Source organism: Centroberyx affinis, unplaced genomic scaffold (genome assembly GCF_046629955.1).
Source record: "Centroberyx affinis isolate AG114_WGS23_722 - 3 ecotype Tasmania unplaced genomic scaffold, CSIRO-AGI_Caff_v1 ptg000543l_1, whole genome shotgun sequence".
Classification (NCBI taxonomy): Eukaryota; Metazoa; Chordata; class Actinopteri; order Beryciformes; family Berycidae; genus Centroberyx; species Centroberyx affinis.
Genome location: NW_027279190.1, coordinates 216,459 through 243,395, shown reverse-complemented (window position 1 = coordinate 243,395; position 26,937 = coordinate 216,459). Strand labels below are relative to the sequence as shown.

Sequence of the window (26,937 nt, the reverse complement as noted above, 5' to 3'; positions counted from 1 at the left end):
TTAACCATGTCCTCTCAGGTTATCTTGAATTTGAACTAAATTATAGGTGTAGGCTATACAATTATAAGCATGGCAGTGTCATAATGTCAGAAAAAACATCCTAAAATATTCCATGAAATTAATAAATACCAAGTAATGAACAAGACATTGCTGTGTTGCTTTTTGTTTGTGAAAAATGAAAAAGTACTCAGTTTTCTACAGAAGCTTTAATAAATTAATCCAGGTTTACATGGCATTGGCTTTGTTTCTGTACAGGTATTTGGCTCAAAGGCCTACAGTTTGAGTTAACTTGTTGACAAGGGTTTATAAATTGAAGTATGCTACATCTTCACCACACTGGTACAGATCAACATGGTATCACCAACTCTGACACTTCATGAACTGTCCAATATAAATTAATTTAATTATATACAACACTGGTCCTTCCCAACTATTGCAAAAAAAATGAATGTTTCTAACATGAGTGTTGCCCTTAAAAGTTCAATTTGTTACCTGCCTGTACAGTAGCTCCAACTGTGCTATAATGTATGTCTTTTCTATACATACAACCCATTTTTACTGAGAAGTCTGTCGTTAAAAGCTAACAGAGGCTGAAGTGCATATGCAGGTGGTGAGGCCAACTTGTTTGCGTCTTGGCTGTACTGGCCAGTTACTGGAGCATAGAGATGATGCGTTTGTCTGACACCTATTCACTTTAGTGAATATGAGAAGAAAGCACTTTATGCTGACAGAAGCTTTGATGTCTCAACTACAGATTGCATAGCACTCCAAAGAAGAGTTCCTATTGTATTCCAGACTCAAGAGAAAAGTTAGCATGACTAAAATTTAACTCAACCGAAATCTCTGACTTAAGAGCTCTCTTCTGGTCTCACATGACCTGAAGTCTTTGGTCAAAGCTATGACGTAGTTTTGAACACAACAAATAGATGACTTCATATTTTGTTTTTTGCGTGCGTCTGTTTGAGAATGGCTGTTTGGAGGGACAGTTTCTCGTCTTGGTCCTCAATGGATGTCACAGTTTGAATTGAGGAGGGATATGAGGAATGGGACAGGGCTACAATAACACCCTGTAAAAGAGAGAGACAGTCACACAGATTAGTTTACATTTTTGCTGGTCCAAAAGTTGTTCCAATCTCAATTATCTAGGTTGAGAGCTCAAGGATGCATTGAACTGAGCATTAGAAGCAGCAGCAGATGTCATTTTTCATCAGTGTAACACTAGATGCATTTTACTCACCTACATTGGGTTTTTCAGCATGGCTCTTAGAAGAGGCCACAATCTTTCAGGTTTTCTTTGATGATGATGTCAGTTACGGCATCAAACACAAACTTGACGTTCTCTGTGTCTGTGGCACAGGTCATGTGAGAGTAGATTTCCTTGATGTCTCGACGCAAGTTGAGGTCCAGGAACTGCAGTTTGATGTAGATACCAGCATCCTCGTAAGTGTTTGGGCCTTAACGAAAAGATATCAAGTTAAAGCACCTGATTAGTTTGTCAGTTTAGGAAGACTTTTGTTCTGCTGTGATATACAGTATGTGCTGTGATGACCTCACCATCATATTCAGGGAAGCACATGCTCAGATGAGCTTTCTTGATCTTCTCAATGAACACATCCTTCTTGTTGAGGAAGAGTACAATGGAGGTGGTGGCAAAGTAGCGGTGGTTGCAGATACTGTTGAACAAGTGCAGACTCTCGTGCATTCGATTCTGAAAGGGAAAAGGTTTTTATTTCCCAGATGAAGTCCCAATGAAGAGCCTTTCAAATGTCCCAAGTGTGGATTGCTCGAATAGGATAATTAGGAAGGGTAAGAGAAAAGCTAGTACAGAATATGAACTTTGAAATATATTGTTTTCTTACCACTTCATCATCCTCCACCAGCACCATGTCGTAGGCGCTCAGAGCAGCAATGAAGATGATACAGGTCACACCTTCAAAGCAGTGGATCCACTTCTTCCTCTCTGACCTCTGGCCGCCCACATCGAACATTCTGCATGGAGAAGGTAGCAACATCAACTTCATCATTACTCCATCTATAGCCCAGTAGGAGCACCGGCGATGGGTTATTTGTATTTTCATCCGAAGGAATACTGCATTGATTTATGTTTCGTCACCTGAAATTGAGATCTTTGTGGCCGAACTGGGTCTCAATGATACCAGTGGTCTTCACTCTTGATCGCAGCACATCCTGCTCAGTGGGCACATAGCCTGGCACAATCAGTCTCTCCAAGTCATTCAGGTAGCTGAGAGAGAATAAAATGCATTCATTAACACACACACTAACACGGGACCTTTTCAATGTTTCCAACACTCAATCTTTGTTAACTCTTCATCTAGTAAGAGCAGGGATTGATGTCCTACTATCCAGCGGAGTCGTTCAGTTGGTACTCTGAGGCCCTGTCAAAGCACGCCTGTATGCCGCTGTCCTTCCACAGGCGCAGAATGATGTCTGACATTTCTTTAGGCATGGTGCCCTCCTCAATGGTGTCTGCAAGATGCATGAGTTTCCTGGCATCGTCCTACACACAGACAGACAAGTTAGAGTTGGTAATCTGGTAAGAACCTGACACCAACTGACACAGAACATGCAGAAATCAACCTCAGCTCCCATTAGAATACCTGCTGGTCAGAGTGCCCGTAGTTAATATTGAGTGTGTTCATGGCCTTCACGACAGCCATGATGGACTGCAGGGTGTTGCTGTAGATGATGACAATGAACTCCAAGCACTCTTCAAGTGAGTAACCATCTTTGTGGATAATTCTGTTGAGGAAAATGTACAGTGTGACTATGTGGGTTTACATCTGGCGTGAGAGGCAGAGATACAATGCTTAGGTGGAAGGTCAAAGATCTTACTTCATCTGTTTGACGATAGTGCTTTTCCCTGATTCTCCAGCACCTGTAGGAAAGAGGGTAAACATATTTAATGTAGGTATTCATATCAAAGACACCTTACAAAAACAGTTAACACTATGCTATTACGCAGCTTGATTTCAAATTCAGAGGGTTTTACAGAAATCTGAGAAATATGCTTGTTTCTTTATTTTGTTCTGTTGTTCTGTAAGTTTTAACTGTGTATAAGAGAAGAATTATATTTGCTGAGGATGACCACTAGGCTGCAGCATTCATCAGAGGACAGAGGATCCTAAATAGGCCATAATACTTCTTACTTCATGTCTAAGCTCCTTGAAAGCTGATGTCAGGGGAAACTTTTCCTATCCGTGACCTATATGGTCACGAGGAGATGACACAGGCTGAGAGTGATACTCTAACAGATCTTCAGTACAGTATTTGCCCAACTGGAACAGTATGAGATAACTTTGTACCCAGTAGTGAATGTTTTTGCTTTTAAATTCAACTTCATCATTATATACAGTACACAGAATCTTTGGTATACGCAACTTACTGGTCCATAAATAGAACTAAATGTTTACTCATTTAAGTCCCAACAACGTACTTAGCCTAAAAATCATCCTTTTTCTTCCTCACCCAGCTAATTACATAGTGCCTGTAATGTATTTAGGGAATGATGTTTGAGCGCTACAGCCACTGGAGCTTTTAAAAGTTTGGGTTGGGCTGTAGCGTATGTTTGTACCTCATGGTTAAGCTCTGAGTGTTTGAAGGCTTGTTGTTTTAGGATTAACAAGGGATTGAGGTGAGCGAGTATTAGAAGTGTCTGAGCAATTCAATGACAGAGGTGATTAAGCCCCTAGACTCAAACATGTTGCTTGTACTCATCACAGTCCATGTAAATGCAATGGCTTTAGAAATTATGCAATTTGATAAATACTCTGAGCTTATTAGTAAAGTGCTATATTATTAATAATAATAAATGCACTTCTATCTACAATATATTGTTTTTGTTGAGTACTTTGAGAATACAAGACAGACAAAGTAACAACCATATCTGCATTATCTCTCCAGAGGCATTCCTCACTAAAAGAGACAGGTATCTCTGTGGATGTATTGTCTTCACATCCCCAAACTTTTTAACAGAGACACAGTAATGCTCCATTTATGTCCCACAGACAGCTGGGTCCTTAACTATCATCTCACACTGGACTGTAACCATAAACTGGCCTCATCAGCCCTATGAAGCCTTATGGGGGCCTTAAATTTACACTAATGGCACCAGATGATGAGACGTCCTGTTACTGCATCTCGGCCTCTTTGCTTCCTGAGCCATACTCATTCTGCCTCAGAGAGAAGTGAGCCTGCTAGACTGATTTTACCTAGCAGCAGCAGCTTGACAGTTCTTGCGTCCTTGTCGGCATCCTCCTTCAGCTTCTTCTCCAGCTCTCTGGAGTGCTTCTCCTCGGCGCTCGCTCCAGCCCCCATCCTAATTTCCCGGCTTCGGCCCCTGTGCTCAAAAACCAAATGGCAGGAAAAAAGTGAAAATAGGTTCCTAGCTGATCGCCTACAACCTGACGAGTGCCGTCACCTACGCAGCTGACGCGCCAACTGCCTCCAGCAAACACTGGGGGATGTTTGAGTATTTTCCTATCTTAGGAAAGGATTTTGGGTATCCTCTGCCCACCTGACCAGGGATGACCAATGGAGCACAAGGACAGGAGTCTTCTGGGGCAGAGTGAGAAGGTGTGAGGGGAGGCAGAGGCACACCGGTGTAGGAGTGATCTAACCTTTAGGGGGACTTTGCTGTGCTCAGCGGAAGATGAACATCGGCTCAAGTGCTTATCTCCCTACACTGTTATCGGGCGCCTTTAAAAGAGAAGCAAGGAAAGCTAAAGTGTCTGGTGCAGAGTGTTTGTGCCTATAAGAACTTGGTTCTCCAAACTAGGTTCATCAAGACTGTGCACAATATCAAATGTGGATCTGGTGTGGGAATGTGTTGTCTTGAATATGTGTGGTGTTTGCTGAGGGGTCCATCAGAGAGACAACAGCTGGTCCATGTTAAACAATTGCTTCAGTCTCTGCTCCATACAGTACCACTAGTATTGCAAGAATCCGAATGCAGCTCATGGCTCACCGAAATAAACAACCAACCCCCCAGCTGCCAGGGCAAACATGTGGAAAAACATACTGGTATCTCTTATAGTATCCTGCTTACTGAAGGGTGAGATCTAAAGTGATTAAAGAGCTTTGCAGTTTCACCTGCCAGATCCTATTGACCTCAATCTGAAGCCTATAAGTGATCCTAATCCACTCTGTTTCAATTACATGTTTGTGTGTGTGCATGCATGTACAGTACGTATGTGTGTGAGCATTGCACTGCATATTGCTCCACATGCAGGTATCACTTTAACTTTATCATGCTCTTTTGTGGAGCTAGCTGCGGTTAAGCTCCTGAGTCACTACTGTGAATGGAAACGCTGCTGCAGATCAGTAAACACGACAAAAGGCCGAGTAGACATGAGAACTCAGATCAGATTGTCTGCTCACCAAGGGCGAACAAAATACAACTTCTGTTATTATAAAATATAGAGCTTTAATTTATTAGTCAGCAACATTGATGAGGAAGAAAAGATAGTAATTTATACAAGTCATTACAATAACATCAACTGTGCATTATATCATACATGACTTTACCTCAATGACCCAGAGCAGACTTTGCAAAAGGAAGAAAATAAAATAGATGCACATGTTTGAGATATGCAAATGTGTTTTGCAAATTTTCAATAGAGCAAGAAAAAGATGAGAGAGAGAGACAGAGAGAGAGAGAGAGAGAGAGAAAGAGAGAGAGAGAGAGAGAGAGAGAGAGAGAAGTTAAAAACCACTATCCGAACATGACCTCTTCTGTACTTTCAGCATTTTCCACCATAAGGGTGTGAGTACATCTTTCTTGCACTGATAATATTTCCATATTCCCACAACGAGAAAGACATTCACTGACATCCACAGCAACATAGCATTTTGGACAAATATCATATACGTACATACACTGTACATGCCATGCACAATGAAAAACCATCTTCTGAAGATTTTGGTACACATTTATCTTCAGGTGTGGTGGTGATCAGCATCCTAGTGGTTGTAGTTATGTACAATTTTTTTTTTTCTGTATGGAAGTTGTTCAGTACAAACAGCAATAGTTTCATATTCTATATTAAGTCTGTGGCACATTTCAAAGCAAGATGGCACTGCACTGGACTGATCAAAGAAAGTTGCTGAGAAAGTTCTGTGAACTTTAGTGCTTAACCAACTGATACAGTAAACACAGTACCAATCAAAACTGTCAAACCTCAAGCACTGCAATCAGCATATTTGTCGGTAGTAATCTAATTGTATACTGATTACCTGGGACAACGGAAACAATGTTCACTTATTGAAACCAATATTTAGTATGGAACTGGCAGGAATGCGAACTTTGGATGCATACTTTTGGATGAGTTTGAGAGCTAAAGAAATCCTTTGAGCATACAAAGTGCATGCTCTCCCTTACATGAATATACTGCATGTGCCACAGATATATTTGATTACTGATAAAATAATTTACCATTAATCAATCCAGATCACCAATTTGGCAACAGAAGGTGCTTTGTCTCTAATAATTGTTCACAAACTGTCACAAACTCACATATAGCTGCCTGCTGGAAATTCTTATCTCAAACGAGAAAAGAGAAGGCAATGTCATTTTCAGTTTTAGTGTCATTAAAAGACCCATTTCCCCCCAAAACAGCTTATCACAAAGATCACGTTTGTAAGGATACGACATTGAGATGTAATATTCACACATAAAACAAAACAAACACTTGGCAGCAATTGATTCTGGAAGAAATTGGGTGGGTGCTGTAACCGTAGCATCTGGATTCGACAGTCTCTTTGACTGAGGCCAGACTGGACCACATGGAAGGAGGGTGCTGGGGCGTCATACCTGTCACAAAGGGCCTTTTGTTCACATGTGACTGTATGACCATGAGATATTTTCAGAGCTGCAGTCTATGGGCATTTCTTTTATCCGTGCATGTCCAACGAAATGCCGTTTTTCTCATCTTTATGTCCAATGGCTGTTATCTTGCAGTAAAAACAACTGTCCAACATGGAGAGAGTTCTGGTGTAGTTTAGGGGAAGTTCTGCAGTGTCACTCAACTAGTGACCCGGCTTCCATCTTAAAGACTAAATACTGCCAGCAGTCAAATGATCCAACATGGTAGCCAATGCGCTAAACGTTTCTGAATGCATTTTCATCGGTCCTTCTCCATGTGTGAATACTCCCAACGTCCCATCTGTGTATTGTTGCTGTTTCTCCAAAAGACAAAACATAAAGATATTTTCAATATAATAACACATTGTAATAAACAATAACACTAACAATAATATTATAATAACAACAATATTTGCACGGATTTACCTATTCACAAAAAACATGTTTTCTAGGTAGGTACAAAGAATTACTTTTTACAACCTACAATAAATATTGTGTATTTTTTCCAACAGTTACGTAGAACCTGTTTGCTGCTTGTGACTCTTGCTTTTGGTTGTAGTATCTCTCTTGTCCATTATGATAATTATTTTTTTTCTATCCTTTGACTGAAGTCTTTCCCCTTTGTAGAGGGTTACACAGAAGGGGAAAGAGTGTTTAGGAGGTGGTGTGGAAAGGTTGAACACAGGGAGACAGGGTGTGTTTGAGTATGATAGGTTAGTGTACGTCAAGCTCCTCATGTCTCAGCTGGAGTCGTTTGCTCATCGTGATGCCGACGGTTGCGGGGCTTCTTCTGTTCCTTCAGCTCCTTCAGGCTTTTGGCCTTGTTGGGCCCCAGCATGGTGTCCCCGACGCTGCTGTCTCCAAGCTGCCAGTAGTCCTGGCAGTACTGGTTGATCAGGCCCATCTCCGGCTGGCTCAGGATGGTCAGCAGGTCCTTGTACTGGCCGGCGCTCGGAGTCCAGGCGCTGGACTGGAGCGGAGGGAGCGCCGGACTGCCCGTCTCTACCAATACATTGTTGACTGTACGGCTGGAAAGCACCACGAGCTGCAATTTGACGAGTGTGTGTTTGAAGTTCTTCTCTGTGGACGTGCACTGGTAGATGCCGCTGTCAGAGGACTGCAGGGAGCGGATCAGGAGACCTTGCTCCGTCTTCAGGATGCGACCCTCTGAGCGAATCTGGAAGGGGAGTGGAGAGGACAGCCAAGAGGTCAGGAGGAAAATCTTGAAACAATTCATTCATTCATTCTTTCAGCCTTTCCTGGCTCATTCATCTAGCACCGCCATTATTCAGAGGCCGCCCACAGCCTGCTGTTTAAGTATAGATCCACACACCAGACCTGTTCCAACTGCATTTCAGTGACAGCTTTGCTCACCTCTTTCCTCCTGTCGCTGTTCTCCCGCTGCAGGTGCCACTTGAGTGACACATGGGGAGATCTGGCCTGGCACTCCAGGAACGTGGTGCTGCCCTCCACCCCATACTGAACTGCCTCCAGAGTGTTCTTATTGGCTACAAAACAATATAATGAATATATGTTTGAAGTATTATTGCTAAGAAAAAAAAATGGATTAAACAAAAAAAAGGCAGCTGACAACAATGTACAATTATATTGTTTAAGTAATGTCATTTACATTTACATTATGATTGTAGCTTTAATATTTTTTGATTTTTTGATATAAAATCATCCTGACTCACTGTTGGAGTTGTAACCTCGGCACTGGCGGATTGGGTTGCCGTACTTTACATCCTGTCGACGGCTGCGCCTAGAGGGGTCAGATCAACAATCCAAAATAAAGAGTTTAACTACAATGCATTCTAAAAATATGATCTTGTTCTTGTTCTAAAATACGTAATGCACATGAAAGAATATTTCTTTACACACAGTATACGCTTTGTGTACTTTGTTTTATTTTATTCGGATGTGTATACAGACACACATGCAGACAGACAGACGCACCGACAAATCCATCTACTGCAGCCATGCATGCCTGTACTATCTTGATACTCACCTCTTCTGTGAGGCGGAGTATCTGGAGCAGGATTTGCCATCCCAGGCGCAGTATGGGTCCCGGGCCAGGCAGCAGTCAGCGCAGGCTTCCCCATACACATCACAGCGATGGAGAGCCAGGTGGGTCACGCCCAAGACTGAACCTACATACAGTTGTTGCTACAAGAAGAAACAAAGAGGGGAAGATCAGAAAATCAGAAAAACATAATTGATTTGAAATGCAAACATTCTGTTTTCAATCATTGAAAGCATACCTAAAACATGTAAATTTTTAATTTGAATTACTTGCTGTACTCATAATGTTGGCTCAGAAGTGAGTGCTTTGCTATGCTTCATAGAAGTTCTGTTCCAACTGAACTATTAGTCTGAGCCATCTCAAGGTATCTTACCCGTTTTGATGAAATCTTCATGGTGGTAATTGGGGTGGGAACCTGCAGTGACACAGAAAACAGCAGCTGTTAATGAGCAGACACTGAATATCGAACACACACATTTTTTTCTCCAACAACAAACAGATACACATGCACAAAGAAGAAGAAGATAACGGACAGAGAGGAAGAGAAAGAAGAATTACGGAGAGAGACTGACCCTGAAGACTTCCACTTCCTCCAAGACCAGCTCCTCAGTCTGCAAGTCGTCTCTGGGCAGGACAATCACTTTCTGGACCGTCCCCCGATCTGAGACATACAAGAAGGAAGCAACTTTATCCACAGTCCTGCTGACCTTTTGACCCATGAACCCTTGACCTTAGTGAGTGCAGTATACTCTTTTTCTTCCGCCCTCCTAAATATCAGCTCTTAAATCATATAAGGAATACAAGACTATCTCTTGTCATACAGTGTGTTACACAAGCCATTCATCATATCATACTGTCATGCTACAGTGAATTCAGCAGCAGAGGGTGACTGCCACAATCTGACCCATCTATGATTAAGAAACAGAGGCAGAAAGTGTGTGTGAACCTCTGCCAGACGGAGCCAATATGTAATCGATTCTCAGATTTTGACGCACACTTTTTACACCATGCAATCAGACTACTGCATAATATCACCTTTTTTTTTTTAATTTGTTTTTATTTAACCTTTATTTAACCAGTTAAAATCCCGTTGAGATCAAAGATATCTTTTTCAAGGGAAACCTGGTCAAGATAGCAGCATAAAAAGTTACAGACAAAACACTAAAATAGTTAAAAATGTGAAGCTAAAGCACTAAACAAACAGCTAAAACAACAACGCTAAAAACGACAAAGGAACATAAAAGAGCAAAAGCCATGTCCTAAGGGGGTCGCAGTGCTACAAACAAGATAAAGTGCCTAAGAACAGAGACAGGTATCAACGCATTGTCACATAATGCTTGAGTGTTGGTTTTAATGATCTTTGCTATTGGTTTGTTTTATCTGTTTTATGCACGTATTATTTACTCTGTAGCACTTGAGATTGAGATTTACTTGCAATGAAAAGTGCATTACAAATAAAATGTATTATTATTGTTATTATTATTATTATTAGCATTAATGTCAGTTACGGCCTAAGAGCACTGACCTGTCCCCAGGAAGAGCACCTCGTAGCTCCCATCAGCAGCTGCCACTTGGTCCACAGTGATTGTGGTGAACTCATAGTCCACATTGGTTCTGACCACTAGGGGGCGCTTGTGCACCGGGTATACGGCGTTGTACATGGTGGGGTGGTTTCTCATGAAGTTGATAACCTCATCTGGGTAATCCTTTGTGGACTTCATGTTGGGGGTGAAAGTACCTCCGGGACACTGTGTTGACAATAAGAGACTTGACTGTCAAACGTGCTCATGTAGAATTTACAGAATTTAATAGTGGGTCTCAATAACAAATAGAAAATAATTTTGTGCATATTAAACAATTACAATTAGAGTTACAATTACAATTTTTTTTTTATTGTTTGTAACTCACAGTTCCAGGACGGGGGTAGGGGATCTTCCCAGTGTACGCTACCCATTGGTAGTTGGGACCTTCCTTGTGGGCGAACGGCCCATTGAAGACCATACGGATATCAGCCATGGAGTAGACGCACACGGCTGAACCTTTAAACACAGACCTGGGGGAGGGCAACGGAAGGAAAGGATGAACACAAAGAGACAACAGCTGGGGGGAAACACATGTTAACTCATTCTCTGAGATAATTAGGCACTCTCTCCGACTGGTAGAATCTACCTCCTTCCCACGTACTCAACCGGGCCTCTTACAGGAACGCAGGAACACACTCAAACATCATGACGCACAAACCCTCTCTCAAACTGACTCAACCAGAGTCAAGCTGTCTGACACACTGACATACAAACACCCACGTACTGCAGCGAATCACCAGAGCGCAGTACCTCGCCGCTGTGTGGTGGGTGTACTATGTTTGTAACTCCTGTCATAGCCCTCTATCATTAGCACTGCAAGTGTTTTTATCAGCTGGGTTTAAATGGGCCTGATGCCTAAGGAGAAAGTGGAAACAATAACAGTATTTGTTTCTCAAATACATTTATCAAGACGTGTTTATTATGACTGGGTGCGACTGAGACACCTCTCCCTGCTTGCGTGCGCTCAGAATCTCAATTTACATGTCTGGTTGTGGCGACTGACTCCTTGAATTTTAATGCTTTCTGTTGACTGACACCTTGTTATCAAACCTGACCTGTGTGGAACTATAGGCTCAGTCTCTCAGAGGAGCCTGTCTCCCTCCGGGCTCTAGATTCACTTCTTGTCTTGTAGCCTGATTCTGTCAGGCCATATGGAATACAGCATTTCAATATCAGAGGGAGCTGGCACCTTTAGGCTGAGTGAATATGAAAGGAGGAGGCAAAACTACAGGAGGAAAACCCCAAATCCACCTTTCCTTCAATCTGTATAAAAGTTAAGAGTTAGAGAAAGCTGTCAGTCACTCACCCTGAAACTGAGAATACTCCATAGATGACGGGATTCTTGGTGTCTTGAGTTGGCTGGATGTACACGTCCCCTATTAGACAGAAAAATAATTTACGGTATTTAGTCACAGTAATAAAACCATGAAAAAGCAGCTCTGTAACAGAAGCACAATAGCAGTCATATGACAAATGGCCAGTCAAAGCAAATGTGGTATAATAAGTAAATATTGTGCTTCTGTCTCATATCAAACAAGCCCATGACTATAGTTCCCAGATTCCACCTGGTTCCAACCCAAGGTAAATGTGACCGTGACTTATGGAGACGTTTTGCTTCCTAGATTTACATAGGCGGTGGGTTAAAGGAGAAAGCCTCTTGAACTGGAGAGCCAGTGGTTACCAGAGTCTCAGTGGGATCCCGAATCCAAACTCTTCCAACGCTCAAACTACAGTTCCTGAGTCTCAGCGGGGAATATAAGTGAAATAGAGATCTCTGGTGTTACATGGCTTTAATAGGAGCCATATGCATCCGATGACTGTGGGGGTGAAGCAATTGAACCCTGGGTATCCTGTGATGGTTTAATGAGTGAAAAGTGCAAGGAAAAACAATGAGGAAGAAAATTGAAATCAATTTAAAGTAGACTATCTAAGTTGAATAGAATAACACCCATTCACCCACAGTTGAAAACATAGCTCCAGGTAATGCTTTCCATCAGGGGGAAATAAGTGAGGAGAGCTCAGATCAGCTAGTTCACATGGCCTTGAACAGAGAGATATAGGACAAGAACAGCTCCTAGTAACAAGTCATTGGAAAATGCCAATCACCATGAATATGCAATAACATTAGGCGTGAAATCCTATCCTCTCCTTTATAACTTCATAGATGACCTTTTTCATGGTCATCTATGAAGCAAGAAGCAAGACATTTAATCTGCCACACCACAGGAATCAACAACTTCAAGCTGCCCTTACAGAAACATCTCTCAAATATTATTTCTAGACCTGAATAAATGTAAGAAGCACCATGCAAAATAACAAAATGCCACTCTACCATTATGCACTCTGAGTTGACGGTGAAATGTAACACCAGGACATTACTTGAGGTTTACACCCTTGGCGTTATCTAGCATTAAGTATGTGCACAAAGAATAAACAAGAAGAAGCTTAAACTTGCCTTGCTTGTATAAACAGAGATCATTTCTGGCCTTGTAAAGTTGCAATATCAACAAACTGTCTTTGACATCATGAGTTTGACATCATTTCAGAAAAATCTCATTATTTGCCAGGGTATGAAAATGACAGGTAATGGCTACAAACAAAACAAGAATTAACTTTTGGCAAACAAAGTAGAAATTCATAACCCATCTGACGCCAGTTTGACAGACCTCCTGGCTACAGAATGAGAGGAAGAGGGAAAAGGAGAAGAAAAAATCAGCAGAGAAGTGGAACAAGTTGCGTCATTCTAACTTTTGTTTTTGATGTGTCAGATCAGACAGAGTCTTTGAGGCATTCTCAGTATCACATTTGTAGAGAGACATCACTGATTGCTGTAAACAGAAGGGACACAAAGAGTGGGGATAAATGAGATGTCTTAAAAAAGTAAAAACAAAAGAGAGAAAGTGAATGGTGTGCTCACGGATGGACAGAGAGGAATAGGGACTGTCAGATGACTGTAGATAATATATAATTTTTCCCTTGACGCCCACTTAAACAGACCTGCATCTCAAAAGCAACACAAATGAAAAGCATACTGCTCTCTTGATGACAGAAAAACATGTTGCGAAATGTCCACTCGAAGCCCATTGCTCAGGAATAAATTTAGACAAAACAGCAAAACAACAAAATAAAAACAAAAAAACAAAAATGTTTTTTTCAGATGCAGTAAGGAACAGAGAGAGGTTTTGGGATTTGGGGATTACATTAACATGAAGAAGAACACATTGAGAAAAAAGAATGGTCTTTTTCTCCATCGTTACATTTCAGAAAAGGCAATAAAACTTCCACACCCACACATCCATTCTCATTTTTCTCTGGCAGACATTATCATCTCTCTCTGACTGACCGTATTTTCTGTGGCCTCCTCTAAAGGCCTTCTCCTCTGTTAGCCAAGGTTCTTCCTCAACATCTGAATCTACTCCCCTGTCTCCCCCGGGCCCTCGCAGAACCACTCTGATGCCTCCGCTGGGCTCCATCACGACCAGCAGGACTGGAGACAATACATTTCTGCGAGCCTGTCCGTGGCTGCGGCTAACCGCAGCGCTCTGGGATGTTCTCCTGTACCGCAGCAGTTACAAGCCCATGACCTCACCCTGCCTCACCATGAGTGCCCCTGCCTGCTCTCAGACTACGGCTCACCTCTTGACCCGCGGATGGGCTGCTAAGAGCACTGTGACATTGACAGAAGATCACAATGAGTGCTGTTAATGCATAACATATGGTTGCAGCTTGCACAGCCTCATCAAGGTAGTAACTATGGATGTAGGAATACATTCAGCTCACGGTTCGGTTCGATACGCGATACTGGGTTCACTGGGTTTGATATTATCACAATATTTTGCGCAAAATTTGAATGAAGGCAATTATGACTGAAAAAAATCCCTTTTTATTTCTGAAGGAAAACAAAACAAAGATGCAAACCATAAACAGGGTGACTGCAGGTTTGTGTAAGTTAAATTTAAATTTTGTTTATGTTTAAGTTTTAAGCTTAACTTCACTTTTTTAATGCCAGTTTAAATAAAGTTTAAGACCAATTTCATCCCCTCTCATGCCTAAACAGCAAAAATCTAAATTTAATTTCTCACTAGAGAAGCACTACAAAGAAAAACAGCAACATTTTTAAGACTTCTGAAACAAACACACACTTCACCATGTACTGGTGACTGGCTTTTCATTGTGATGTGGTTTTACAAGGTGCAGCGTGCAGCTAGTGTTCCCTGCAAGGCAAGGCTCTCTAACAACACTTGCAAACAGTCTTTGTCTTACTGTCATTTTCTTCCTCAGTTGGAAACCCCAAATGCTGCCACACAGGAGCTCTAGTGTTCAAACAATGCAAAAGATGAAAGACCATTCTGAAAGTCATTTCTTTGATATTAGATGATTTCGTGATGATGCATATCATCAAATTTATTCTATCAGGACATTTTGTGTCACAAATTTTTATCACATCCCTAGTAGTAACAGTTATTTTGTTCTGAAACCAGCATTGCCTGAAAACCAGTGATTGCCTGACTCATCTAAACTAAAACCATCTAATACATATAAATATGTAGTGGCAAGGATTGTTGCTAATACTAGCACTCATTATAATTTCAAGGATAGTACAAATCCCCCCTTAAGCCCACCAACATTTCTGTGAGAGTCATGTGTCAGTCATGTGAGTGATTGACAGGATGATCCATGGGGGCAGGACTTTATCCTGAGACACCCTTTAATACACAGCTGCTCATTACACAGGCTCAGCAGACCCATACACACTCCCTCACCTCTCCCTCTCTCTCTCTCTCTCTCTCTCTCTCCGTCTCTCTCAAAAACACATTCTTAATGCTTCTCTATCTCTTGCTCTCTCACACAAATACAAACAACTCTCTGCAGATCATGTGGACGATGCTCTAAAGCAGAGTGATCACAGTCTTGCCTTGAGGATGGTTATGTATGGGAACCATGTTGATGTTCAAAGGAGAGGAGACGATAAGCTTAATGGAAGTGTATGAGTCAGTGATACCTTAATCTGTGCTGCAACCTCCCTGGGATTCTTCTAGGTATTGCTGTGCACAAGCAGAGAAGTGCTAAAAGCCGGATGTACATCCAGTACGGTATAGTCTGCTGTTGAGGCCCACACACTGCAGCAAAATCTGAGTAGACGTGGTTTAATATTGTAGGCCTTAAAACCTTAACATCATGGTGAAAGTATGCAAAGCAAATACAGCGCAAAGTGTGAACTGCATAGTGGAAAAAGTGGTTGATATTGAATCTGTCAACAATAAGTCCATCTGCAGACCCTTGTTTTGCATTATCGTGGTTACAGGGTCACACGAGGATTCTGACTTTCCATCTGCCAGTTTTTCTGTCATGTCAGGGCTTTGTTCATTATGCACCTCACACTAACTCTCAGCGTATGCAGTGTTTGTCACCAGAACAGAGGAAAACGAGCCTTAAAAAGAGCATGCTACATATTTTAAGATAGATGGTTCCCATTTGTCTTTGTGAGGAAAAGACATGACATTTTCCTGATGCAGTGAGTGTGTTATAGTTGAAAACACATGAAAACTTTTGGATTGCAAAACACTGAGTAGAATGTGAATGGACACAGGTGGTGCACACAGGACACAAGTGGTGAAAGGATGGGGATATAACTTGTGCATTTTGACAGGAGATGGCAGCAAGCATCATGTTCCGATGCTCCAAAAGGGGCAAGAATGGAGGGAAAAAAGCCGGAGGAGGACCGTAATTATTCTCAACTCACTTAGTTCATCAAAGTGTGTCTCTATGCCATCCGCTCCAGGCACTGAGCAGATGAGGCGGGCCTTCAGAAAGGTGCTCCACTTGTTGACCAGACAGCAGTGTCCACCATCGTCGTTCTGTGGGGCAGAGACACACAGCGGGCGGTGTCACACTCCTGCAAAACCACCACAAGTGGACCGCCCCGCCCCAGTGTCTGACCAACAGCTGTTTGAGACCAAACTAACGGCCTGCGCTGGCTTAGTGGGTCAGTATGAATAAAGATCATCTCTGTGTGTCAGCCTGGCCCATCTGCTGGGGATGTCAGCCAACTTCTACTACTGAGGTGGAGAATGAAGCCTTGGGAAAAAGATTAATGGGCTGGAACTCAACACACTTTATGATTTTGCAAAAAAAATAGTTTTGTATCTGTCTGTATTTACTGTAACATTAAATGCAGAAGAATTCTATTTTTACAGTTTCTTGCGGTCTTTGGTGAAAAGAGCAACACAATTTATTATCCTTCAGGCACAGACATAAATGTTTTCCTTTCATTGTGTTTTGTATATTTTGTGCAAATTACATGCTTAAGGGATGTATTCTAGCAGGCTGGAGACACAGGAGGGTTTTGAGAGACAGGCCTTCTGTCTCTGAGGTGATGGAGTGTAGCGATGGGTTGAAGGGTTGGACACTGTCACTCTCTGACCCTCTTCAATGAATGAAAGCGCTCCAGGCGACTGCACAACTAGGACTTACATCGCTGCATAAACACAGCGCTGAGTTTGTATGGATGTTTGTGTATGTATACAGATGGGGACTAAGGTAAACTTCAACTCAAACACTTCATTGGGAGGAACAAAAATATCCCGTCCCGCAACAGAATGTTTTCCTAACATGGCTGCTGAGGCAAACGGCAAAGATTTTGTTTAGTGACGGGTGAATGGTGTGCCTTACAGCTGTAATTACTGATGCTCAGTAAGAAGTTATGGGGAACTTCCTCTTTGGGGCACTAAGAGAGTAAGAAACAGAGGACTGAGTATAACTAACCATGCTGGAGGCATATAAACCTATCACCTCTGATTATAAACATGCAGCTTCTTCAAGGATTTGCTGATGGGTGTCATAACTCACCAGACAGATCCTCCCTATTCTGGACTGGGCCATGGGACTCTGGCCCATCTCTGAAACCTTCTCCCGGAAGAAGAAGTAGAGCTTGTCATCGTTCTTCTCAGCACTGTCTGGGATGAGGTGTGCATGGATGAATGTGGGATCTGTAAAAAAGAGAGCGGATAGAGACAGAGAGAGAGATCAAAGAGAGCAAGACAGAGAGAGAGAGAGAGCGGCAAAGAGACAGATCTTTGTTACTATTACCAGCAGTGCAGTGCATGTTGCTCAACACACGGACATCATTTAAACTCTGACAGAGAGACTGAATGAAGGAGAGATTCAATAAAAATGAAAACAGATGATTGGTCAAATGCTGCTATAGCACAGACAGTAGTAGCCTGAAGCCCAGCACAGCATGCCACCCTGTTCAAACTCCACCTCGTTATTTCTCCCCAGTGACAGGGCTTGATATGACCTCATAGTCTGCTCCCACTGGCTGACTTACTGGGTCACTGCTGGACACACAACACAGGGTGCTCCTCCCCGCTGTGACAGACCAAGATCCCAAATGGGGGCAAGCCAAAACATGGAGGAGGGGGTTACCAGGAACGGTTCAATGGGGGAGGGGGAATATCCCGTGCAGCGGGGAGGGGGAATATCCCGGTGATTCCACATGGCTGATTAGCAGGACTCAGGTGTCCGGATCTGCTGTACCCCCACCAGGGGACTGTTGTCAGGGCAACAGGGTCGAAAGAGAAATGTGGGAGCCAGACACACTAGGGGAGGCTGTGATCGATTTGGCTACATCCACAAAAAAAGCACCCACCTAGCATTTATAGTGCTGTGACAATCATGGGTCATTAGAGAGTGGAGGCTACTCTGAATCATTATCGACATCATTCTCTCTACCACTGACCTTGCTGCCAGGCTCTGGAGGCATGCGTTCAAGAACCAGTGCAATTGGTACTTTGAGCCAAATGATCATTGGCTCATGTGGAACAGGGTGGAAAGAGCAACAAGTTCATGACAGACTTTATGGTTCCTAGAAGACTGTCCGAAGAGACTCAGTGAGTTGGGCTACATGTGGATGTTATGTGAGACATTACAGCAGTGTACTTCAAGAGCTGAGGAATCAATTGAAACAGTCAGGAGGATAAGTCAAAGGAATACAGCTGGTTGCACAACAAGCAGCGAGTTGAAACATTACCGTTTAACCATCTGGAGTTGTACTGATCAGTCCTCATGGCTGTCTGCTTCCCCAGCGTGCGGAAGATAGCAGAGTCTGTCCCCATGAAATCGATGTAGACTCCTGCGTACAGCTCTCCGTCTGTCAGTCACCGACAGGGAACGAAGGGTGTTACAGAGGTGAAATCATGACAGATGCAAAAATTCAGGTTAAACAAGTAAACATGTTGTGCCTTCTGACTGATGCAGGCACGTTTGGTCCAATCGATAACAAGTTTCATCAAAATTGGACCGGTGGTGTAGCAGATATGGCCTTTCAAAGTTTGAAATTTCAACCTTTAATTATAGTTATAGTATCAGGCCAATCAGTGAAATTTTTTAAATGCCAAAACACAGTGACAAAATACATCATCCCTCCAAGTTTTGTCAAGAACGCACCAGTGGTGTCTGAGATATCACTTTGACTTAAAAAAAGGGCTTGGCCTTTTATTATAGCGCCCTCATTAGGCCAGTCAGTGTAATTCCAGGTTCAAGACAAAATCCGACCAGTAGTGTCTGAGATATCGCCTGAGATATCACATTTGATGGATGGACAGATGAGCAGACATTGTCTGACCCATAGTGTCAGTTGACCCCAGTTTCATTATGTGGGGGACAAAAAGGGGGAACCAGGTGTGTCTAATGGCTATACTGTGATACATGATGGGGAGATAAAGTGAGAAACAGCCAGTGAAATAAGTGCAAAAAAATAAGGCTACCAAACGGGGAATTCCAACTTGTGTTGTGTTGGTGTGGTTTGTCTCTGGCTGCCCTGCCAGCTGCAGTATGTAATCACACTGCAGCTGATTTCCTTGGTGTTTGCTTCTTAGTTTTGCTCAGGTCAGCTGGAAGTGAGCTGACATGGCATAGCACAATAGAGGGTCTCTCTCTCTCTCTCTCTCTCGCTCTCTCTCTCTCTCTCTCACACACACACACACACACACACACATACCTACACAGGGCAAGAGGTGACTGGTCAACAGCCAAATCTGACCACCTGCAAGCTGCTGACAACACTAGACCACCTACTGACATGAGAGTGCACACAACTTGACAGTCTGACCAAATCACTGAACATATCAATGAACTTTATATATGGTGATGTAATCTCCAGCGCACAATAACAGCATAGTATGACAACTGAGCATGAAATCATTGCTTATGGAAATACTATATATCTTGGGGTAGCTACTGTAACAGCCGAATTAGATTTCCCTCAAGTAAACACTTTAAAATACTGTTTCCTTTTAAATGAAACTTTGAAATCAATATGGTGGAGTTAATGGCTTAACTTAAGTGTGGTAACAAACAATCCTGTGGGGAGAGTACACAAATTGAGCTGACTGGAAACCAAGGAAATACTGCAAACCATCTTTGTTTTCCACAGAGAGCCATTTCAAGGTGCCCATACACACTATATAAAGGAGAAAAAAATAGCAGGTACTTACTGATCAAAGCTGAGACGCTGTTGAGTTTGGGGTCATAGGGACATTTGCCTTTCCCAGAATCCACTTTGCCAGGCTCCAGACGGAAAATGTATTCCTGAAACAGCGAAAGGATTACGAAGAACACCATTAATAACTGTATTGCTTCCATTTTCTATTTGATAACAGATTTATTATGTATTAGAAATATTTTTTGGGGGGTGAGGTGTGGGATAGGATCTTCTTTGAATGAAGCAAATACAAAGCACATTCAGTGTACTTTTATGTTATATGCCGTTTTAATTGCTTGGATGGCAGCAGTAGCATCAAACTGATAATTTAATCAGCTGGGAGACAAAGTAACGGTGATGGGGTGTGAGCTGCAGCCCTATTGTGCTGAACAGAGACACTCTCACGGCACTATTAGATCTGGTGAGGGGAACAAAAAGCATACAAAGCCAATTATCGGTGAGATGGAGCGCAATCCAAAACTCATCCACCATGCTTCTGATGTTAGTGGCTTGGATGAGAATTCATCATTCCACAGTGCATGAGGACATCTTGAACATCTGTGTCAACACTGGGTGTGTGTGTACATAGAGTTTTGTCCAGTACTTCAAAGCAGGCTGATGTTTTCTGACAGGTAAGAAATATACAGGGGAATCCAGAGTAATATAAAAGCGTATAACTTGCTCTTGGAAAGCTTTTCAGAAACCCATAAATATAACTTCTGATGTTCAGAAATATTTCCTTTGATTAGGTGCCCTTTATAGCAACCTATAAATCGATCTCAAAGCAATAATAACAATGGGTCAACAACTATGCGTATTTGTCTATTTGTCTTTCTATCATATTCTTAAAAATGAAAAAAAACAACAAAAGAAAATACAGTTTGAGAGAAATCTGTATGGTTGCTATCTGGTGCTAGACAATTGGAGCTGCGTCCATCAACCCCTGTGTCCATGGCATCAGTCCTAGCAGGCATCCTCCCAAAAAGCTCCACTGACACGAGAGTAACACATTTACGAAGCAGTGTTTTGTTTTCCGTGTGACTGGAGGGAACCATTTATTCTACATTTGCAAGAAACGCATTCATAGTCAATATTTTGACAGTACAATTTGTAGGAGATTGAGACGTTCAGCATGTGGTCGTATTGCCCCAAAATATTATTTGAACATCCTACTGATCTCTGTGCAAAGTGGCAACACGGGTCAAAATCCCAACAACTGTTCCCCTCCAAACAGACATGTGAGCCCCAGTCCATTCTGACATGAGCGTTATAGTACTCCAGGTGGGCACCAAACTTAAGTCTTTCCAAACTCCCTATGGCCCACCTTTGCCTCCATAGGCCCTGTTGTGGTGCTGTAGTCTGCCGCCCGACTTGTTCTCCCTCCAGATTGGGGCGCCTGTAGGTAGAGGGAGCCCTAAAACAGAGACATGGCACAGTGGGCCATCTGATTACCGAGAGGATTCCGTTAATGAACACTCGACAGCCCAGAGTGAACCGAAACGCCCCCGATGGTGATCATAAAACAAAGAGAACGGAAAAATAGGAAAGCCCAAAAGGAACAGACTCGATGAAGACAAACAATGACTAAAACATGGAGAGTGTTTCTATCAAATAAAAGCAGATTGAAAAGACCCCAGTGGTTACTAACTGTAACTATATCCATCTGTGTATGGATTAGACTCAGTGTCACACTACCAAAGCTGCAAATTGCATGCATAAATCATGCCATGCCAGAACAAAGAACAGAGAAACAACTGAAGAGGTTCATTCCAAAATGAGACAACCAACATTTGAAACAGTGTGCCACACCCTGTGACATCTAATGAAATGAGTGATAATACAAATTAAAACAAATTATGTCATTTTTGGAGATAGTTGATAACCTAAATCCTTGGTTGACAAAATGGTATCATTTTTATCATCTGGAGTCGTTTTTTCCCCAAAATAGATATACAGCGTTTTGGTATAAAACTTGTCAATTAGGCAAAAAACTGTGGAAAAGGAGCTTGGAAACAGCATCAACAAAAGAGTAAAGAAGTGAGGTAGTTAAAGGAAAAACTTGAGAGTTGACTGAGGACTCAACACGCGTGAAGCCCTCTGTATAACAAGTGGAGGAATTTCCGAACAAATGGTTTCTGTTTACATCTACTCTTACCAAGGAAAATCTTTACAGTGTGAAGTAACATAGCTTTTGGGGCCTTAGGGGAGAAGCTGAATGACAAGAGGCGGACTGGCCTTTACATTGAAATCTGAACCTCCATTCGAACAGTGAGACTAAACACGCAGGGTAGCGAATGTAAGTGCGGACTAGGGGAGGCAGCTGCTGCAGCTCCACATGGCTGCCGTGCTGGAGAGAGGGAGCAAGGGAGAGAGGGAGGGAGGGATGGTGGGAGGGGTGAGCTACAAGGCTGGTGATGGATGAGAGGCTCCATCAGTAATGATGGCCTTTCAGAGGCTCTCAGACAGACAGAGAGACGGGCCACAGGCTCGGCTGCGTATAAACAGGTGAGGGAGGACAGGGAGGAGGGAAGACAGGGGCATTTGCTTTAGATATACTGTCAACATGCTATTCCCAGTGGTAAGAGAAGATTGGTGTTCCAACTATCTCTCCGCAGTAGCAGTTAGCTACCTCACCGACAGCAATTTTGTGATAATAATGGAGATTGAGAGAGGCACCGGCTATGAGCTTTTTCTTTGAGCCCTCCAGACCGTGAAAGAGCGCAAATCGATGAAAACTAAGAACCAGAAAATAATGGAAGAAAAGCGGAGCCCGAGAGACTGAAGAGCAAGGCACAAAATGAGATTCTCTGACCCCCAGATTGATTGGCAGATCTGATTTTTAAAGAAGCGGAGAGTAAAGGTCAAAGTGTCTCCACGGATGCCCGGCTGTGTCTTTGGTTACCTGTGACCTGCGTCCTCGGTCCACATAGGTGCAGATGGGGTTGTATGCCCCCGTTCCACACACATACAGGTGGGTCCGGTTCCACGGCTCAATCAGGCGGATGAAGTTTCCACATTCCCCCTGAGGGAGAGCAGAAAACAACTCGACAGGATTAGAGAATCATCCCTTTAGGTTTCTCAAATGAAAAAAAGCTATTCTGCTCATGAAAATGCAATGAAAAAACAATTTTAAAAAAGAGTTACGTAATACATAATGCCCCACTGGTGGTTAATATCCCCCCCCTGCTAGGCTTAAAACCATCACATCTATCATTTCCACTGGTGGCTTGTGTGTTTGGCAGCCTGTTCCCTGGCTCTGTGCTGCTGGCCTGGCCCAGGCTTCAGATCAGACCACACTGTTAGAAGAAAATGTTTCCAAACACCATGGTTGTGTTGCAGAAACCCAGAAAAGCAGTGCATCTGAGCTGTGAAGTGGTGTTTGCAAGGGGATTGAGGGTAAACCCAATTCCATGTACTGTCACACTTAACAACTAAAAAACATTTTGGTCAGACCAAACAAGATTGTTGAATCTAAATTCTGGTTTCTGAGCTCTGAAATAGAGTTATCAAAATCCACTATAGGGTTTTTTGGTCCACCAAGAAGAAGATGTCTAATAGCTAAAATAAGATGTGGTTGTAGTCCTCAAACGTCTATTTTTTTTTATCCAAACAATAATGTGGGTTATTTTGATTTGGAATTATTTAAGTGGCAAGAATTCACAAGAACATGATTTGGCTAGAAAGGTGCCAACATAACACTTTTCTTTTAGGAGCGCAGACATGGAGGTGCTGGTGGTCTGCAGCTTTCTAATCTCTATCTGTCTGGCCAGCTGTCTGGATACCCTGCCCTCCTGGTCTCAATCTACCAGGACAAAACTGTAACTACAGAAATGTACAGGTTGATAATATCTCTGATCAGATTTGTCCAGCATGGAACATGCTTGCGACAGCTGGCAAAAAAAGAAAAAAGGATGTACCAAGCACAAAAGAGATTGTGTTCAGGATGGGGGATGAGCCATTTTGGCAAATCTTAGCAACATGACAGATGCACATTGCAGTGATTTCTGTGTGTGTGTGGGGGTGTTTGTGTGTTTACGCATGTGTGCATGCGCGTATTATTCAGTGCACAGTTGTGCTCCCCCACTGAGAGCACAGTGGGGATGATTGCCTTTGACCTCCTGCCTGAACCGACATCCCCTCTGAATTGCTTTTGAATTGTCATCATCTGTCATTTCCTAAAGAGGGACCAGGATTGCCAAGATGTCTCCCCCTGTAGCCAATTTTATTTCTTATTTTAGTGATGAAATTCCAACCTCACCTCTGACACACAAACACACACACGCACACACACAAACACACACACACACACACAGGCTGATACATGCACATGCTCATATACAGACGCCAATACAATGTAGCCAGAGGCAGTGAGAGGCGCGGGTCACTAAGCACGCATAAATGAACATTCCAGTTGGATAAACAGCAGCCTGCTCTCTCAATACCAGCAGGGGAGAGCAGGGTTATTAGCCACAGCCCCCCTCATCACTCCCTCGGAGCTCACCGTCCCTGCCCACATTCACCCCGAGCATGGGGGGAGAGGTGTGTGTGTGTGTGGGTGTGTGGGGGGTAGGGGGGGGTCAACATGTGTGTACAAATCAAAAGAGAAGGATCTGCTTTTGATATGAATTTCAATGATGAATTTCAATCCTATCTTTGTGTGTGTGTGTGTGGGGGGGGGGGGGGCGACGGTGGCGGTGGCTTTAGCTTCCAGAGGTTAATTCACTTTGTCTGATTGTCTGACCAACCCAAGGTTAAAAGAATTATTCTATGTGAAGATGAGATTTTTATTTTTATAAGTGGTTTAAAGATTGAACAATTTTGGCTATGTAGGTCACGGCATGGAATATGTCTTCAATATTGAATGAACACGATTGAATGTTGCACTTTCCAAGTTCCTGCTAGAGCTTAATTGGTGGCAGCTGTATGCAATCAGCAATCAGGGATGCAGAGACAGTAAATAAGGGCTTCACAGCCAGTCACACATTGGAAGGAGCTTTAAAGGCCCCCTCCACTGACCTCATCACCGCATTCAAATTTTAAACGTCTCTCAAAAACACACACTCAAAACACACTGTCATAAAATGACACACGATTATCTCCAACAATTATGACTCCAGACAAAATGAAGTTCAGGTGTGCAGCAGGTCAAAAAGGACAGGAGTTCACAGCTGTGCCTTTTTCAATCGGCAGGAGTCTGTTGTTACTCCGACTTTGCCTTGTAAACTGATGAACTGCTTGCAAGGCTTGTTTGAAAATGTTTAAAATGATCTGAAGCCACTAGAGGGGACTTTACAATTTATATTGTGTCCTTTGAATACTTACATTGGTGTCCTTCCCTGACAAGACACATTCAGTCTTCCTCTGGGGGACTACAGGCCAGTGGATCTGATGGGGAGACCAACAAGCCGGTTAGATTGAGACTCGTGTTCAGCACATCCAGGATCAATGGTTGCACAGGACGTTTCTTACTATGAGCGGCTCCTTGTTGATGTCGTGCAGATCCAGAGACAGGATATAGTCCTTGCTGCCCACATACATGCGATCGTGGTCCTCGTCCATACGAAGGATCCGGTAGTCAGTTGAATTGAGCAGAAAGGAGAAGTGGTGAGCAGTGCCAGTGGACCTCAACTCTATAGAGAGGGAAAGGAGAAGAAAATAAATTATTTTCTTCAAGCCACAAACACAAACGTAAACCACAGACATTTGTGTAGGCAGCTCACTTTTGGCACAGAGATGCCCCTTTGTTTGCCAAAGCTCTTCTTTCATTCTTTCATTTCTGGTGGTAATGTTGTGTACACATGCACATACACACACACACACACACACACACACACACACACACACACACAGATATATATGCTGATGATTTTCCAAACCTAGTCCTCAAACTCTCCTAACTGAATTCACAATAGCTGTTGTTTAGATTCAAGTTTGTTTTCTAGGGCGTCTCCACTATGTCTCCACTATGTATCATGGGATTATGGACTGGCAAAACCTGATTATGACTAGGTTTGATACAAATGTACTGCATTTCCCAAAGCATGGACACACAGCATATCCCAAAGGAGTCAGAATTGAATGGTTACAGGCAAGCAATAGATCACTCACTGCTGTATAAATGGCCATTAATATTGGCCCATGCTGCTTTCCCCCATTGGATCCATCTGTGCTGGATCGCTACTGGTGGCCCTACAACATTTTAGCTGGTGTCACATTACATGTCTTCCATTACAAGGGGCCAGATAGCAGATAATGTGCAGGATCTGGCAGCATGACCCCGTGTCTCCTCCTCCTCTTTTCACTTCACTTTATCTGGCAAGCTGTGATGGAGGCGACAGGCTTTACCGTGATGCTGTGTGTGGCATTACATATTTTCCTGTGAATCCTTTTCAATGCACATTACATTTCCTCGGAGATGATGCAGACCATTTCCTGGGTTCGTCTCACATCACATCACATCAGATCATACAGCCAACCACACTGCCACATCGCCACATCTCTACTCCTGTATGGCCTCCATTTCACTGGGAAAAACTATTTGGAAATAAAACTGGTCTCCAATGGCTCACATATGCTGCTGCTAATGGCAGAACACTGGTGTGTGTGTGTGTGTGTAAAGGGGTGTGAGGGCAGATAAGTGAGGATCTGGTGTACAGAAAACACCGTTGTCCCCGTCCTCCCATTACCTCCCGAGCTGTTAGAGAATCTGATCTCTCTCTCTCTCTCTCTCTCTCTCTCTCTCTCTCTCTCTCTCTCTCTCTCTCTCTCTCTCTCTCTCTCTCTCTCTCTCTCTCTCTCTCTCTCTCTATCTCTCTCTCTCTCTCTCCACGCTTGGGAAAGTTGAGCCTGCACTTGCACTGCTCCAGTCGTGGAGTTCACCATGGTAGCTGACCTGGTCATGTTCCACTCCAATGGGACTGGACAAATGCCCCTGCTGTCTCTCTCTTCAACATTGCCACTACACCCC

The 26,937-nt window shown here is 43.0% G+C and overlaps 2 protein-coding genes across 2 annotated transcripts in view; both read right to left on the bottom strand.

Moving 5' to 3' along the window:
- Positions 1 to 187: 187 nt before the first annotated feature.
- gnat1 (guanine nucleotide binding protein (G protein), alpha transducing activity polypeptide 1) lies at positions 188 to 4,460 on the bottom strand. The gene is made up of 9 exons (XM_071517933.1): positions 4,230 to 4,460; positions 2,854 to 2,896; positions 2,619 to 2,760; positions 2,361 to 2,518; positions 2,114 to 2,242; positions 1,860 to 1,989; positions 1,555 to 1,708; positions 1,238 to 1,454; positions 188 to 1,067 (listed from the first exon to the last, which is right to left on the bottom strand). Exons 1-8 carry the CDS (start codon positions 4,333 to 4,335, stop codon positions 1,264 to 1,266), a joined length of 1,053 nt encoding a protein of 350 aa, XP_071374034.1. The 5' UTR covers positions 4,336 to 4,460; the 3' UTR covers positions 188 to 1,067; positions 1,238 to 1,263.
- Positions 4,461 to 5,447: 987 nt separating this feature from the next.
- Positions 5,448 to 26,937, bottom strand: part of sema3fa (sema domain, immunoglobulin domain (Ig), short basic domain, secreted, (semaphorin) 3Fa) — a 50,001-nt gene continuing 28,511 nt past the window's right edge. The window contains exons 3-19 of the mRNA XM_071517926.1: positions 25,440 to 25,600; positions 25,293 to 25,355; positions 22,873 to 22,992; positions 21,295 to 21,384; positions 19,984 to 20,077; positions 18,519 to 18,638; positions 17,336 to 17,475; positions 16,230 to 16,344; positions 11,793 to 11,862; positions 10,812 to 10,956; positions 10,429 to 10,651; positions 9,476 to 9,564; positions 9,277 to 9,318; positions 8,889 to 9,046; positions 8,575 to 8,642; positions 8,255 to 8,388; positions 5,448 to 8,057 (exon numbers count right to left, since the gene is read on the bottom strand). Coding sequence (XP_071374027.1) covers positions 7,614 to 8,057; positions 8,255 to 8,388; positions 8,575 to 8,642; positions 8,889 to 9,046; positions 9,277 to 9,318; positions 9,476 to 9,564; positions 10,429 to 10,651; positions 10,812 to 10,956; positions 11,793 to 11,862; positions 16,230 to 16,344; positions 17,336 to 17,475; positions 18,519 to 18,638; positions 19,984 to 20,077; positions 21,295 to 21,384; positions 22,873 to 22,992; positions 25,293 to 25,355; positions 25,440 to 25,600 — 2,276 coding nt within the window. The 3' untranslated portion in view covers positions 5,448 to 7,613. The remainder of the gene's footprint in view (positions 8,058 to 8,254; positions 8,389 to 8,574; positions 8,643 to 8,888; positions 9,047 to 9,276; positions 9,319 to 9,475; positions 9,565 to 10,428; positions 10,652 to 10,811; positions 10,957 to 11,792; positions 11,863 to 16,229; positions 16,345 to 17,335; positions 17,476 to 18,518; positions 18,639 to 19,983; positions 20,078 to 21,294; positions 21,385 to 22,872; positions 22,993 to 25,292; positions 25,356 to 25,439; positions 25,601 to 26,937) is intronic.

What these genes read in the sequence shown, in the direction of transcription:
- gnat1 (XM_071517933.1), bottom strand. Translation starts at nt 4,335, where the DNA reads ATGGGGGCTGGAGCGAGCGCCGAGGAGAAGCACTCCAGAGAGCTGGAG. An exon ending in ACGGGCACTCTGACCAGCAG is followed by an intron (nt 2,519 to 2,618) that starts GTATTCTAATGG and finishes GTCTGTGTGTAG; the next exon opens with GACGATGCCAGGAAACTCAT. An exon ending in GTGCTTCCCTGAATATGATG is followed by an intron (nt 1,455 to 1,554) that starts GTGAGGTCATCA and finishes CTTTTCGTTAAG; the next exon opens with GCCCAAACACTTACGAGGAT.